Consider the following 15,374-nt stretch of genomic DNA (forward strand, 5'->3'; position numbering starts at 1 on the left):
AATGACCTCCCCTAGAACTGTCAAACATTTGTTGTCAGACAACAACATGAGTTGTCAAATTAGCCTCTAAAAATTTGGCTAGTTTGGTATGATGAAATTGACTGTAATTTCCCTGGTTCAGTGGTATGCTTTCATGACCTAATTCTGATCATAGGGTCAAATAAAGCAGGCTATATGCTAGGTAGCTAGTGTTGAAAATCTTCCTGTCAGGTGCATGTCACACAAATCATATGCTGTCAATACTTTGAACAATTATAAATCCTTCTCACTGTAGTGAAAAAGCCAAATAAGATGCAGAGCTCTTACTGGTCAAGGAATGATCACAAAGTAATTCTTTTTTTTTTAAAAAACATTTTGCATAAATCATATTTTTTACATGTGTGCCCTTATAGAAAGTTTATTTGCTTATTCTGATGAGAGATTTTACTTTTATGGCATTTAATTGATTACTGTTTAAGTAAAGACTTCTGTAAAATGTTCCACAAATTGAAGACTCTACAACATTTTAGATGGAAACATTGGTATTACAGTGTTCAGAAATAAGTTTTAAGAGAACTAGCAGTAAAAAATAAGAAAAATCAGTATTCTGTGGCATTGGTTCACTGGTCTTGGTCATCATGAGCTTTAGAATCAGCTGAAAGGATTCAGAAGAGGTGGGTATGCTTGAAGTGGAGTTGGAGAGGAGCAGGGCAGTGAGACCTTCCAGGTTAGGAGCAGTGAAATCCTCTGTCAGTTTTAGCCGCTCATGAAGGCCTTCCCTGATACTCTGGGGCAGAGTCCTTCAAAAGAGAAGATTTCTTTGCAGACCTTTTTTAAAAAACAGTAAATTAATAGAAGTGAGGACATACAGAGGGTCAGAATCCAAGTTTTAACAGTTAATGTTATGGTGCAAATCTCAATAATACTGTGTGCAGTAGGCTGGGCTCTGAAGTAAGCGTATTCTATGTAGGGTGTGCACTGATGAATAGTTAGGAGTGAGTTTTGGTGTCAGAAAATATGATCAGACCTTAAACAATAGGTAATTTAGAGCTTGCAACGCAGGTGCCTTAATCTGGCATTACTTAGCTTCAAGTTACCAAGTGTAAAACTGGGTTTCCATGTTCTGCTTAAATAAAGTTTCCAAGGGATATTTATTTCATAGGGAAAAATTATTCTGTCTGTAGTAGTGAGACAAAGATACGTTAACAATTCTTTCAATTTGTCATTAAGGATAAATGTGAAATACTACATATATCAGTTTTTAGAACAGTAAGTACTGGTTAACATTTGTATTACTTCGTATAATGTTCTTCATAACTTTGTTTTAAATACTGCCTTATTAGGAATTAAGTAGGACTCTTAAGTATCATTTTGGAAAGCAGGAGACGAAAACACAAACTGGAAAAAGTACATACTATTTAATGCTTCCGTTTTATGTAGGGCCTGCTCCCTTTGGTTCCAGCTGGGTGAAGCACTATTGCATGTATAGGAAAGAGACAAAGAAGTTCACCATGATCCCATTTGAACACAGATCAGGAGGGAAAGTTGTAAGTATATTTTTATATTCTACTCTTACACTTGTCCTGTATCAAGATCAGAGGATATGTCAGATAAGATGTGTCAAGTACTTTCCTTCTCCACCTCCTTGCCTCTTTTTTTCTTCTTTCTTCATGCAATTCAGGCTGCCATTTAAGGACATTAACCTAAAGTAACAGATGAATTAATAGACAAGAATTCTGCAAACTTTTCAGTTGCTTCCTTTTAGAAGACCAGGGAACATGGTACAGATAACATGCAGTGTTTCACCATTTAGAATCTGGTTTATCCATGAGGCATTTAACTTGTTAAAGTATAAATCAGGAAAATATAATAGAGTTAGAAATTTCTTTCTTATGTGCTCCAGTCAGGTTTTTCTTTCAGAGATGTAAGTACTAGAAGAGGGACTAGAAAAGAGGATTTTAATAGGAATATAATTTGTACTGCCAACTGAATGTAATTTTGGATATCTTGGATAGCATCTGAAATATTCAAGACCCAAGACTCTGTTGATCTTTAATGGCTTTAATTTCTTTTGAAATACCGGGGAATTGAGGGCACTCAGCACCTTCAGAGATGACTCATTAAATGAATTCATTAATATGGATGAAATGCATTTTGTTGCAAGGAAAAAGGATATCTGAAATAATACTTGAGTCAATATTCCTGTAAATGCAGCACCCTGCCTTATCTTCAAATTTGGTTAGAAAATCATGTTGTTGGAATTTTATCAGAGTATTATATCTCATTAGTTTGAGCAGAGGGGAGATGCCTTTCATCATTTTGAGGGCTGTGTATATTTACAAATACATTGAATTTGAAAGAATCTTTCAAAAGCTCTTGAAAACCTGCCATACTGAAAATTAGTGGCATTTGGCTCCCTTAATCATTTCAGTACTTCTGTGAATTTTTTTATCCTGATTTACTCTAATTGTAATAAGCCATTTTAGTTAATATAGCATGTGTGTAAGCATTCGGCATTCTAAAACACTTATGAAGCCATTTTTGCTGTATTAAAGGATCTCCCATTTTGAAACCCACAATGCAATTACTCCTTCAGTGACAACCTCCTGTGTCTAGAGATGTTGAATAAGACAACAAATAATTAAAATGTACAGTTAATCCTGATTAAATCTGGTACAACTCATGCAGCATTCGCAGACGAGTTTATTTGATTTCTGAATACTTAAGGGTGAAATATGATCCTAGTGGTGGTTGGTCTTGAAGAAAGGACGGGTTCTGTAAGACAGATTACAGATAGTAAAGAAAACTTAATTTGTTCTAGTTACTGTAGCAATAGCCTTTCCTACAGAAATTGCTGTGTCTGACAAAATGGGAGAAGTCTGTCACACTTAGTATGCTTATATTGTAACGCATGCAAAATCTTTATAGCAAAAGATTTTTGTTAGTTTAAATTACTGTGGTACTGTGTCATGCTGTAAAGTACCAGCTAAAATGTACTCAATATTTTTGCATTTATGTCCTGTAAATGACCATGCAATTTATGTGCTATTGTGCAGAGACCTGTATGGCAACCATGAGCAAATTCTTCCTCAAGTGTCAGTTTTCAGTATAGCTTTTGCCATTATTTTAATGTAAATTTACCTTTCTTGGTTTGTACAGCTGGCTTACTGAAGCTTTCAATTACTGGGTCAAGCGTATAAAAACTTTCTTTTCACAGGGCGATGAGGAACTCTTTGTCCTTACGTATTGTACCAAAAGAAATACAGATACTATAGACAGGCGATTCTGTTTTGACTTAGAAGCTTCAGACAGGTAAGCTCATGAAGCACACTAGAAAGGACTCTTTCTAAGTACTAGTTAACATTACTGTAATATTACTGTTGTATTTTCTTCTTATTTTTTCAATGCTCGTTCAGACTGCCAATGTGAAATAGTCACTGGAGGAGCAGGCAAGCACTGCTATGGGTCACTGTATTTTACCTCAGTGGTGTGTAGCAGAAGCAGGGAGGATCTAACCTGAAATGCAGACATTGTCTGAACTCACATAAAAGAAAAACATAGAAAAAGTTAGAGAAACTATTATGAACTGTGGTTATTGTAGTGAAGAAACCTGGCTTAAATTGAAGTACATATAGCTATAGTGAGAGACTACAATCACAGTAATAAATCATACAGTCATGGCCATATTGTATCACAAATCTGCTTTCCAAAATGATATGTTGCTGAGCATTTATGCTGGATTCTCAGACTGAAAATAAGATCATTAGGATTTTGAGACTTTTTGTGGCTGGTGTTAATCGTCCAGTGCATCTTGAACATTGATGCCACTGCTTTTTTGAAACACCACCATTTTGTTGCTTTATTTCAAAAGAGAAGAATTGCTTATTTGTTTCGCTAAAAGGATCTTAAAATGTGACAAATACTGCTTTTTCTTGGTGTTGTAGTCTTCCTTCATTTATGAAGGTGAGGGAATCCAGCTTAATAGGTACTGCAAATAAATATGGCTGTGGTAATGCCGCATTCTTTTGGTGCAGATTGTATGTGTGCAGAGCAGGATCACATCTAGTGTTAAATGCTTGATGTAAGTTAGTGGACTGTTCTTGAGTTTTTGCATCCACCCCTTCTGAGCTGTTTTTAACCAATACATTTGCTTCTTACTTATACCAATCAATTACATTCTAATTTATCATGTAGTAAGTGTTCAAGTTTTATAGGTTTTTGTTTTTCTCTGATCGGATTCAGTGCCTTTTACTTGAAATGCAGTGTGGCCAATGCTGTCAGGCCTCTCTGTCCTATGATTGCTAGTGGTCTGCAAATATGTCTGTGATAAGGATCATACGCACGTGCACAGTCTTAGGTCAGAGGCTATGCCTAGCTTGTGGGGCCTGTCAGACTGGCCTGCCTGAGGCATGCCTGTTTCTGTAGCAAGCAATGGGTAAAGGAATGCAAAACTACCACTACATCTGAAAAATTCCAGCTCGCATGGCAGATGACAAGATACTAATTTACAGCTCAGGTGGCATTTGTCGCAAGTCTGCAGCATGGTTTGAACTTGCATTTTTGATTTGAGGAGGATGTGTTTTAACTATTCTAACACTGTGTCCCAACAGTAGGAAAGGGAGTAAAGATATAAACTCTTGACATCAGGCCCGCTTGGGTCAGTGTATTGGTCAGTATGAATAACAGATATCAAACTGAGTCTGATAAAGTTGTTGAGAAAGTGCCGTGAGAAATGTCATTCTGCCCCCCCTCTGTGTGTCATCTCTGCTCAATAGGGTATCTGGAGTTTGAACAGAGATGGATGGAGAGCAGTGTTTCCTTGATCCTGCAAAAAATTTTTTCATTCTCTTCTCTGGTAAAAGTGGGAAAAATCTAATCCATCTTTCTGTCCAGATATAATAGACACAACTGGTCCACTGTGACCTTGATATCAGACATTTTTCTTTTAATAATATATGTGTGTAGTACTGAGATGTTCCCATGGAGATTATTCTGTGCTGCAGGCCATTAGCTTGTTTCCTTGGTATCAGTTCAGGGCACACTTATCCCTTGGCTTGTCCAAGTTAAAAAATAACATACAGATTGATGGCTGGCCATGGGATTTTCTTTGTTCCTGTGCTGTGGAAGGAGGCAAGATTGTAAAATTTTAGGAAGGACTTTTTAGTAGCAAATGTTCAGCCTTGCACGTGACTTTACCATAGTTTGGAGCTAGCTGAATATTTACAGATTTTTCTTTTAAAAAGAAGGCTGAGATGATTCTTTTTTCTTTAAATTCTGATACTTCTTGCAGCTCTGAGGGTGCTAGGATCCTGGCTAGATTTCTGGAAAGTGATATTCTTTCCTGTTTCTAGTACTCCATCATGTTTAGTTGGAGGTGAGTAGTGGTAAATGTAGAGAAATTTAAATCTTAAGGAGACAGCAGAAGTCTTTTGAGGTAGTAAAAAGACTTTATATTGATAAAGAGCATTATCCTTCTGAAATGCTACTTAGATTTTAATTTTACGAATACAGGACAAGGAGGAGGGAGGGTTTTGTCTCTTTTGACTTTAATTTGAAGACAAATAAATAATATTTCATGCAGCATATACTGAGTTTGATGTATTACCTCTAGGTGATACTCTTTGATACCTTGACAGTTATAATTTTCATGAAAAGAAGGGAAGTTTGCCCTGCATAAAAGTAACTCGTTTCGTTTTAGTTTTAACTAGTAAAAGAAAGTAGACAAGAAAAAAAACAAATTAGCATGTGGGGGTTTTTTTAGTTATTTTAGCTAATTACTTAGGGTATTTTTTTTCTACTGAGTGATTAAGTTTGTGTGTTTATGATGGTTGCAGCTCTGTGCTACTAGCAGATCAGTTTGCATTGAAAAAAGCTGATATGGCTTGAGAAGCTGCTTTGCTTACTGTTATTACTAATACCAATATTAGCTTGTTTTAGTCATAAAGGTTATTAATTACAGAAGTTAAGGCAAGGCTTCCCTCATCCACTCTAAGAGCTCAATGTCTATCACTGAGAATAGTAAGAGATTCCATTTTTATGGCTTAATAGTCCCCTCGCTTTAATCAGAAGAGAATGGCTTGCTTGATTGCTGCCATTTTGCAAAGTGATAGCAGGGTCTCCTGAGTTTAGATTGGTTTGCTAGAGGGTGTGTGCATGCCTTGTCCTCACATGTTGTCTGAAAACAGATTTTGAGCAGGAGGTATTTGTACCTATAGAGTTTTACGCTGCAATTAAATTGTGTAGTTTGATAAAATTTATGGCAAGGTGAAAACAAACTAGAAATGTCTCTAGTTGTAAAAATATGAACATGGTGTATAGATTGTTACAGTTTTAAGTAAAAGTGGGATTTGTGCTGGTTTTCTCTGTGCTGTTGATTTTAGATAACGATTTCCCCTACAGCTATTTTGCTACTTGAAGATAGATTTAATACAAAAGAGAGAGAGAGAATGTTATGAATTAGTTCTCTGTTTCTATCCATCTCTATATAATGAGATTTACAAATTTGCCAAATGTATTGGCAGGCTGAATATAATGATTTTTTTTTTTTTAATTGGCAGAAAAGTAATTACCCAAATAACCTGTTCTGCTTTTAACTCTCCTTCCTTTGTAAACTATGCTGAACCACCCAATTACTCTTTCTAGTTTCCTATTATATAAACACAAAAGTAGATTTATGTTAATCTCTGTTCGCTAATCCCTACATCCCACAGTTGTCCATCCTTGCTTTTTGGGAAAGTTGTAATAATGGAGTTTTGTAATGAGATACTGCATTGACTTGATTATTTTTTATAAGATATTTACTGGAAAACTATAATCATTGTAGCTGCTCTAAAGCTGAAGACTACACATCGAATAAGTTGACAAAACCTATTTCTTATGTAACAGCACAGCAATGAAAGAGCAAGTTTATTTAGAATTTGGAAAACTCAGTAACTCCCAGCAAGTGTTGGAAACAACAAGCTATCAACAATGATCTATTTCAAATAAATAGTTTGCAGATTACATTCTCTTTCCTTTTCCTCCCTACCCTCCCTATTTCCTACTGTGTGTATCAGTTCTATACTTTTTACTTTAAAGATGAGCAGTGTTCAATAATTAAGCAAAAAACTCAACCATGACTTTTAGGACAATGGGCTTTTGCTTGTAATCAGAAGTAGAATTTGACAAGACTTTTTTAGTTGCTGGTGAATGCAGTTACTCTGTGTGATTGGTACATTTGCAGGCCTGGAGTTCCTGTGACCATGCAGGCGTTTTCTGAGGAAGACAGGAAGCTGTGGATGGAAGCCTTGGATGGAAAAGAAGCTGTAAGCATCATTTTCTTAATATTCATTTATATTCATTTATAGAGAAATTCTCTCACCCCCTGCTTCCCGATCCCATTTTATACTTTAATAAACTGGGATTATGTAGTTTGCAAAATGATAGATTCATTGAAGAAAGAATAACACTGAAATAAAACTCAGGAGACATGAGTAACTCAGTAAAGCTCAGCGCAGATAACTGCTAATGCTGATATGAGATATTTTTCATTGTAATGACAGCACTAATTTTTAGAAATGGTTTCCCATCACAGTGATGATATTGGTATTCTAGAAAATGTCTAGTATAAGCATGTCCACTTAGCCTTATGCTGACATACTGCATTCCAGTGGCAAGACTTGTGTGGGTTAGTTATATGGTATTATTATTATTTTTTTTAAACTAGCTCAAAAAAATCTTTGTCAATGGGAACAAGGTTGTACTTGAATTTGCTTCATTTCTGGTTCACATCAGGAAATGGGTCTGAACTGCAGAATTGAAACACGCTGCAGATTATTCTTACAATCGTAAATATTATATTGGTCTCATGGGCCAAAAATAATGGGGTTTTCTAGTCAATGACACAATCATGTGTCTGTGCCCGGTAGTTGGCTACTGCAGATTTTAGCAGTAGGTTTTATTGACATCGTTGTTGTAAAAATCTTGCTTCATCTGCAGAGGTGTTTATTACCATCACATGTTGTCTGAGCTGGACTCCCCGGTAAGCTTACAACTTCTGGGAATGCCAAGCTGGGACATAACGCCCAGGATTCGTCAAAGAGTTCACAATGATTTGAGTGAACTTGAACTGTGGGAAATTAACCTGCAGAGAAACACAGGAACACGGAGCATGTAAATCACGGTTAATTTCAGTGGCCATAACTAACATTGTTCTGCTCCCCAAGGAACTGTATTTGTTGAGAATATTTTAAAACTTTCACTCTTTCAAAAGTTCAATTATCTACTTTCTGAGGGGGCACGGACCTCTGGTCCTACTGTTAGAGCTGTTGTAGTTAGAGGTGATATGTTCTAGCTGTAAACAGCTGTATTTGTGCCTACTGGGCATTAAGATTGGGGGTGTCTTGTTCCTGGTTTCATAAAATTCTTTAAAATAATTTATGTCTTTTTACTCTTTTTGTGTTAGCTGTTCATCAATTTGAATAGAGCAAATGCAAAACGAGAGGGAAGTAAGTATTTGAATTCCTATTAAAACTCATTTTTGTTAACATTTTACAACTGAGAAAGGCAAAGGTAAATTTTTTTCTGTGGATCCAATGTAATTAAATATTTTATTTTTAATCTCAAGTTCTGAATATACTTTGTGGATTTTGTAATTAATGGGTTTTCACAGTAATGCAGTTTAGTACATATATAAGAATTGTAGGACTGGGCATAAGCTAGAGAAACAGTCTGATCTTTTTTGCCAATTTACTTCATGCTTGAAATTGACTCAAAAAATGGTTAATTTGTATGTAAATTCATCACAATTTCTTAATCCAGATTGCGTGTACACATCTGTTAGCATGCGTAAGCATGGTTTTAAAAGCAATCACAGCTGAACATAAAGGTCAGCAAAAAAACTGATTGCATGTATTTAAAATGTAAACCGTAATATGGAAGTAGAAGAGATGGCTTTCTTTAAACAGTGTTAGTTTTCTTTTGTTAGCAAAGTATATGAGTGAAAACAGTTATCCTTGCATTATTGGGCAATATATGCTTGCCTTTTTTTTTTTTTTTTTTTTTTTTTTTTATTAAATTGTTGGTTAAAGCTGGATCCTGGTGTTATTAACAGAAGTTTTTCCACAGATTGTTGTTTTTGTGGTGCAAGACCAGGTCCCCAGGAGTAAGAAAGCCAGATGTTTGGGGGAAGGATAGTTTTGCAATATAAGCTTTTAAATGAAGTTTTGATGTGAAGAAAAAGAATAAGATAGGAACAACAAAGGAATGCTGGATCTCAGCTGTTGTCCTGTTAATGCATCTGCTTTTATGTAGTCAGATCATTAACTGCTGTGAAATGATATACATGTGTCTTGTATCTTTAGTGTGGGAATTTCGTTGGCTTAGGGTAGGACTCACTAAAAGCCCTGCTGTTGATGATTATGTTTTTTCATCATAAGTACTTCCTTGCCCCATTTGGTTAACTCTCTCAGATGTGTTGATGTTGCAGTAAGTACTGTTAAATTCCATTTTGCATCTGCCAACATATGTACCTAATCAGAGATCCCATTCTTCAAAGGCTGCTGCTGTGAACAGATTCAGTGAAGCCACTACCACCAGAATGAGCCTTTACTTGAGCTAGGCAGGGTTGTGAAGGAGAAAAGGGGAATTTCTCTAGAAGAAATGAGGAAGTATTCCTGTTCCAGAATATTTATGGTTTTGCCTGAGAAGTACTAGCTATGTGATTAAGTCTAGCCTTACTTTTCAGTGAAAGACACAATTGTAATGGTGCTTTAAAACTTTTCAAACTTCTTTTCCTTGTAGGTGCGCAATTGGATAAGATAGGGTTCACTGTCATCAAAAAGTGCATCAGTGCTGTTGAAACACGAGGTAATGATCAACACAACCTGTTTGTGGAGGGGGTGGAGCAGCTGGTCTGCTCCTCGAAGAAGGCCCATGGGATCTAGTCTCCTGTGGATCTCAGGGAAAGGCTTAACATGATAGATATTACACTGATTACTCTGACCAGGGCAGGAGCGTCCTTCTGTCCAGTTCCAGCCTTTTATGTATGGCTTTTCCTCAAGAAATGTGTTTTCAAGTTCTCAGAAGGGAGTAATAGCTCTTCTCTTGAAAAAGGAAGCCAATGTTTGTGCGCAAGAGCTGAGAAAAAAACCCTGCATCTTGTAGGCAATTCCTGTACCTTTGCTTTGCTGTTGGAACAGACTAATTAATTTTAGTATTCCATTTGTCGGCTTTGAATGGAGGTTTTCTATTTAGTCACTTAAGGCAGAAGAACAGGAGTTGAGCAGGCAAGCAAATAATAAAAAGTATTGAAGTACTTCTGGTGGAGTTAGTCTCACACCAGAGACAAGGATGCTCTTAGGCTTATTGTTGCATATACTTATTGTTGTGCCTCCAAAACTGGAGACGGAAGTGAAAGGTCAGTATGCAGACAGTATTCAAGAGGCAGTTGGGACTATGATTGTGGAGAGACTCTGTGTCACAGACCCTGTGTAACTTGGGCACTGGATAATATCAGCTTTTGATATTGCTGCCATGTGAGGAGACAGCAATCCTTGTATGGACACGCTGAAATGTGAGGTGACCAGCCACTCTGAGGCTCACTGCATTGTATATGGTATTGTGTGGAGAACCTGCTTGTTTGGTTGTGTTTTTTTTTAAAGAGATGAAGAGATCAAAATGGGTAATTGGTTGCGGTGTATTTCTTAGTTTGTGAAAAGAGGTGTTGAAATTTCTCTGTGTGAATTTTGTTTTTCTCCTAAATAGTTGACCTTCCTTCCCACTCCCAAAGGGGAGACTTATGATTTTTCAGGAATTGTATCTTTTTTTCTAGAGATTAAGCATTGCACAGGGCAGAATATTGGTATCTTTCTTTGTATCACAGTCCAGGTTAAATAAGATAGCTGAACAGAAGGCTGGGTTGGTCACACTTCCTGTCAGTGCAGGGTCTTACTTAAAAGCAGTGTCTTCCATGTATGCACTTACTATACAATATTACTAGTAAGACCGAGCAACCTTTGTGATATTGAGAATTTAGCATTTAAACAGCAAGAAGTATCTGAAATCCTTTTTCTCTTGGACATTTTTGCATCAGTCCTGTCTTATGCATTAAAGATGTTATTCCAGATTAGATCATATTCTATCTGGTGTTATTTTTGTTCATTCTGTTCTTTTGAATATTTTTTAAGTAAGGTTTGCCTGTCTCATCACTCTCAAAATTCCAGCTACTGGCATTTACAATCTGAATATTTCAGCTGGGAAACAGTGCAGATAAAACTGGCATCCTACAGATAAGTTGCCTTCACTGCAAAACCCTGCTTCAGTATAGAGTGGATCTTCTCTTTGCACTGGATGAGGCAGATTTTATCAAAAGAGTAGCATGTAGTCATGGCTGGTTTTCATCTACAGCACAGTGGCTGGTTATCATACAATACCTTATGACTCATGCTTACTGTAAGCCGTGTGGAGTACACTATATTTTGGTTATCGTCTATAGGTGCATTCAGATAGTTTTCTTCAAGTAGTCTTTTTTCTTTCATACCCTGCAAAGAAAGTGAAACAAGAACGTAACTGTGGAAAAAGTGTGAACACTTACTTCATGAAGAGGCTATTTTGAAAAATGGGTTAGATACGGGGTTTCTTCTCATGGCTGTGGGTGGATAGGTTAAACTGAGTGGTGGTTCAAGTCCACTCTGTTGTTTATGCCTTGATTTAGGGGCATGTAAGAAGGTGCAAAATATATGTGTAACCCCACCTAATATTGTTGTTCAAGACAGATGATAAGCTTGCATAGATTAGAAGCATGTGTCCCTGTAGTGGGATCTGCCCTGAAGCATACTTGGAAGAGAATTAAAGCTACCAATGTTAGCTGCAGTTATTTCCTGTCTTTGGACCCTGCAGCTTCACTATCCCTTGTACACAGACTTTGTAAGACCTGCAGTCAATAGAGTGCTTTGTGGTAATTACTACCAATGAAAATCTCTTTTATCTATTAATTTTGTTTTGGGGAGTAGTTAAGAAAAAAAAAATCAGCGTTCAGTAAATATTTCTTTTCCTAGGGTTTCAAGAATGGGTTTAGGTGAGGTACTACTTTCCAGGAACTCAGCAATCCATCTAGCTGTGTACCAATGAACTTCATTCATCCATTGCATTTCAAGCAGTTGTTGATAATTTTCTGTTTACTGATTCTAAACCTAACATCAGCTGCATTTAAAAAAAAAAAGCCCAACAAACAACATCCTGACTTCATCCATGAGACTAACTGAAGCATTCTTAAATGATCAGTGTCTGTTTTCTGCAGAACCTGCAGGACCTTCTGCTGCTGGAGGGCCAGGAGAACATTCAGTTGTTTGCCTCAGAATGGTTTGGCCAAATAGTTGTATGATGAAGAAAATCTGTCTTTCAGACTGCAGATTTTATACCTATACTTGTTCTTAAAACAATCTTTACTTGATTATTTTACTTTAATGATAACACATCAAAGGCAAGTTATGTTCGGCAGAAGAAAACAGGACAGATGCCTCTTCAGAGACTGTGCTTGTGTGCCATGTTTTTATCTCTTTTAATCATAATGGGTGTGAGGTTGGCGTGGGTGGAAAGAGAGGACAGTCTAGTGTGGGTGGAAACTGAGAATAGTCTTGTCATGTCATAGCAGAAAAAGTCTGGTATTCAGAGAGAGAAGAGCATAACAGAGATACTGAACATAAACTTGTCAATGGCTGGATAATTTTTTCTCAGTTACATTCCCTTTTATAAAGCCAAGAAGGAAATTATTTGCTCTGAATGAACAGAAGAATCAAAGGCAGTGTCTTGGTTAAAATGCATGTAAGCTTCTGATTCAGCATTGCCTTATGAGAGATTGGCTGTGCTTTACCTGGTAGGAGACGCTGAGGCATCAAGATATGCAGCCTGTCTCTCAGGTACTGAGCATGATGCTGGTTGGATGTGCACCTGTGTTTTGTCTCCGAGAGAACATTTTGGGATTCTGTTTGGAGTATTTTATTTATAATTCTGTATTGAGAGTAATACAATGAGGTATAAGTTTACAGAAACATCAAAGAGCTGTTTGCTCCAGGAGTAAAGACTCTGTGCACGTTTTTGTGTGCAAATAGTTGGTTGCACCTTCTGTAAGGATGTGGTATGTGTTTGCCAGAGCAGTGTTTATCTTGATTTTAGAACTACCAGAGCTGCTAATCTGAGCTGCAGAGAGAGATGGCAGCATTGAGCTGTCTGTCCGGTGTGTCTGCTCATGAGACAGAAAGAAGATGGTGAGGAGGAAGTAGAAAACCCTTTCACGTAACAAAAAAAATAATGTGGCATTACCTTGAATTTAGTGTCACTTGTATGGCTGTTTCTGTACTATGGAGTTTGATATAAAAAGCTGTATTTGCAGCTATGTTACTAGTCTGTTTCAGCCACACGTACAATGCCAGCCACAAAGTAAAAGTTGCCTACTTACCTTGCTTACAATAATATAAATTACTATTTTACTTACAATACCTTATTTTTCTAAGCACGTTTCACAACTTGTGTACCTGTGCCAAATTCAGGTATCAGACAGCCAAGCATCTAGAGGTAATGTAAATATGAAGGAAATTATGCTACAGAGCTTTACCGCTCAAAGTTGCCAATAGTGACTGGTTGAGCCAGCAGACAAAGTGTCTGAACCCTTCAACATTTTAGTCAGTGGTAAGCTATTCCTTGCAATGAGTCATCTTGTCAATTGTGTTCTGTAAATGCCAAGCATTATCAGTCTTGGATGTGCTGAAGAACTGAAATGTACAGATTAAATCAGAAATAGTACTGTTTGAAGCCATGTTTGTGTATTTTAAATAAAGCATAATTTAAAGGTATGTTTAAAGGTATCATTTAAAACTATATTGAAATATTAATTAGTGTTTGCACTTCTTGATGGCTGCTAGCAATTAGTTGTGCTTTTTTCAGGTTGATGAATTTGAAACTGATCAATTATCTGATAATTGCTATCACAGACTCATGGTTATTGCTGGAGGATTGTCTTAGTTTCAGTACTGCCATAATTTCAGAGACCTTTGCATATCATGTCTGTTTTAATATTGAGCAGTAGTTTCTGTGGTTTGACCTTAATTATTTTTAAGCCATAAATGCATGTTTGGGGGGGAGCACAGTTTGGTTCCCCCTTGTTTCATGACTTCCTGTGCTTCTAACATTAAAATGACTTCTGAGATAAGTAAAAGCTGAGCTGTATTTGACTGTGACAGTATTTCTTCAGCTTTTTAGCTTCTTCCATACGATGCAGAAGGCTTGTTCTGTGGTACTAAAAGTAGTGGAGGACATTGTATAAAAAAAAGTGTGATGTATTTTGGCAAAGCATTAAAAAGCTTGGTGTTACTTTTGTACCAGAATTTTCCTGGACACCTCTGAGAAATTTGAAGTAAAAAATAATTGCTGCTGTCAGGACAGATTCCTAGTGCATCTTTGTTTGGAGTGAATCAAGGACTATGTTTGGGGTTTTTTTTTTAGTGTTGGCAGTCTTTAAGTGGTGTATAGCATGCTATCACACTGTTGTTCTGGGGATCATTGGAAAACTTACTTGGTTGGGTTGATAACTTCCTATTTTGAGAAGAATAATGTTGTGGCCACATAGCTGGTTTTTGCGGTTCTTTCTTTTGCGCACGGCTAAACTGCGAGCATACTCTGGGGTTGTGTTTTTTGATAACCGCGGATGAAATAATGGAGATCTGACTTATTCTGTTAATTTGAGCCAGCTCTGAACATGACATCAAGCTTAAGACTCGGCATCATTACAGTGGTGCCTGCATCCAGGGGAAAGAAAAGGGCCCGTTTTGCCCAGGTGGAGCAACCGAGAGAAGTAGGAGCTGCTGCCATAGCCTGTCAAATCCCTGCTGGGACAGAGGATGGAGCAGTGCTAACAGGGAGGAGTTCAGCAGGCTCTCAAAGATCTGGGATGGCTGAGGAGGCTGCAGACCATGTGAGGAAGAGGAGGGGGTGAGAGTAGAAGGAAAAGACGTAACAAGGCTAGGCAGGAGGAGGAGGAGGTAGAAAACGTGAAATTCTCTCCACCATATTGAGAATTATTGCTGTGTGTTATGGTTGTGTCTGACAGTAATTCTTTAAAAGGCTAATGATTTTTACATCATCTAATATTTATTTGGGAAGAAACTTCTTCTCATACAACTGGTTTGAATTTTCCTTCTCGGGGTTGGAATGGTTTGGTATTGAAACTGGGAATTCTCCACAAGTCTTCCTTTGTTGAAGGATATTTTGAATAAGAATACCACATAATCTGTTATTCGAAAGGATTTCCTTGGAGTAGAATCACAGGTATTTTGTGGCATTTCTACTCTGCCAGGCCAATGTGAATATAGAGCTAGAGCATGGTGGTGTTTGTAGATGGCTACTTATTATGTGGCCTCTCA

At 37.2% G+C, this 15,374-nt stretch overlaps 1 protein-coding gene across 1 annotated transcript in view; it reads left to right on the forward strand.

Annotated features, from left to right (window-relative positions):
- ARHGAP10 (Rho GTPase activating protein 10) overlaps positions 1–15,374 on the forward strand; it is a 153,988-nt gene that overhangs the window by 70,141 nt on the left and 68,473 nt on the right. The window contains exons 9-13 of the mRNA XM_052772153.1: positions 1,420–1,526; positions 3,197–3,291; positions 7,202–7,283; positions 8,423–8,465; positions 9,760–9,825. Of these exons, the coding sequence (XP_052628113.1) occupies positions 1,420–1,526; positions 3,197–3,291; positions 7,202–7,283; positions 8,423–8,465; positions 9,760–9,825 (393 nt within the window). The remainder of the gene's footprint in view (positions 1–1,419; positions 1,527–3,196; positions 3,292–7,201; positions 7,284–8,422; positions 8,466–9,759; positions 9,826–15,374) is intronic.

The sequence above is a fragment of the Harpia harpyja genome, chromosome 2, assembly GCF_026419915.1.
Source record: "Harpia harpyja isolate bHarHar1 chromosome 2, bHarHar1 primary haplotype, whole genome shotgun sequence".
Taxonomy (NCBI): domain Eukaryota; kingdom Metazoa; phylum Chordata; class Aves; order Accipitriformes; family Accipitridae; genus Harpia; species Harpia harpyja.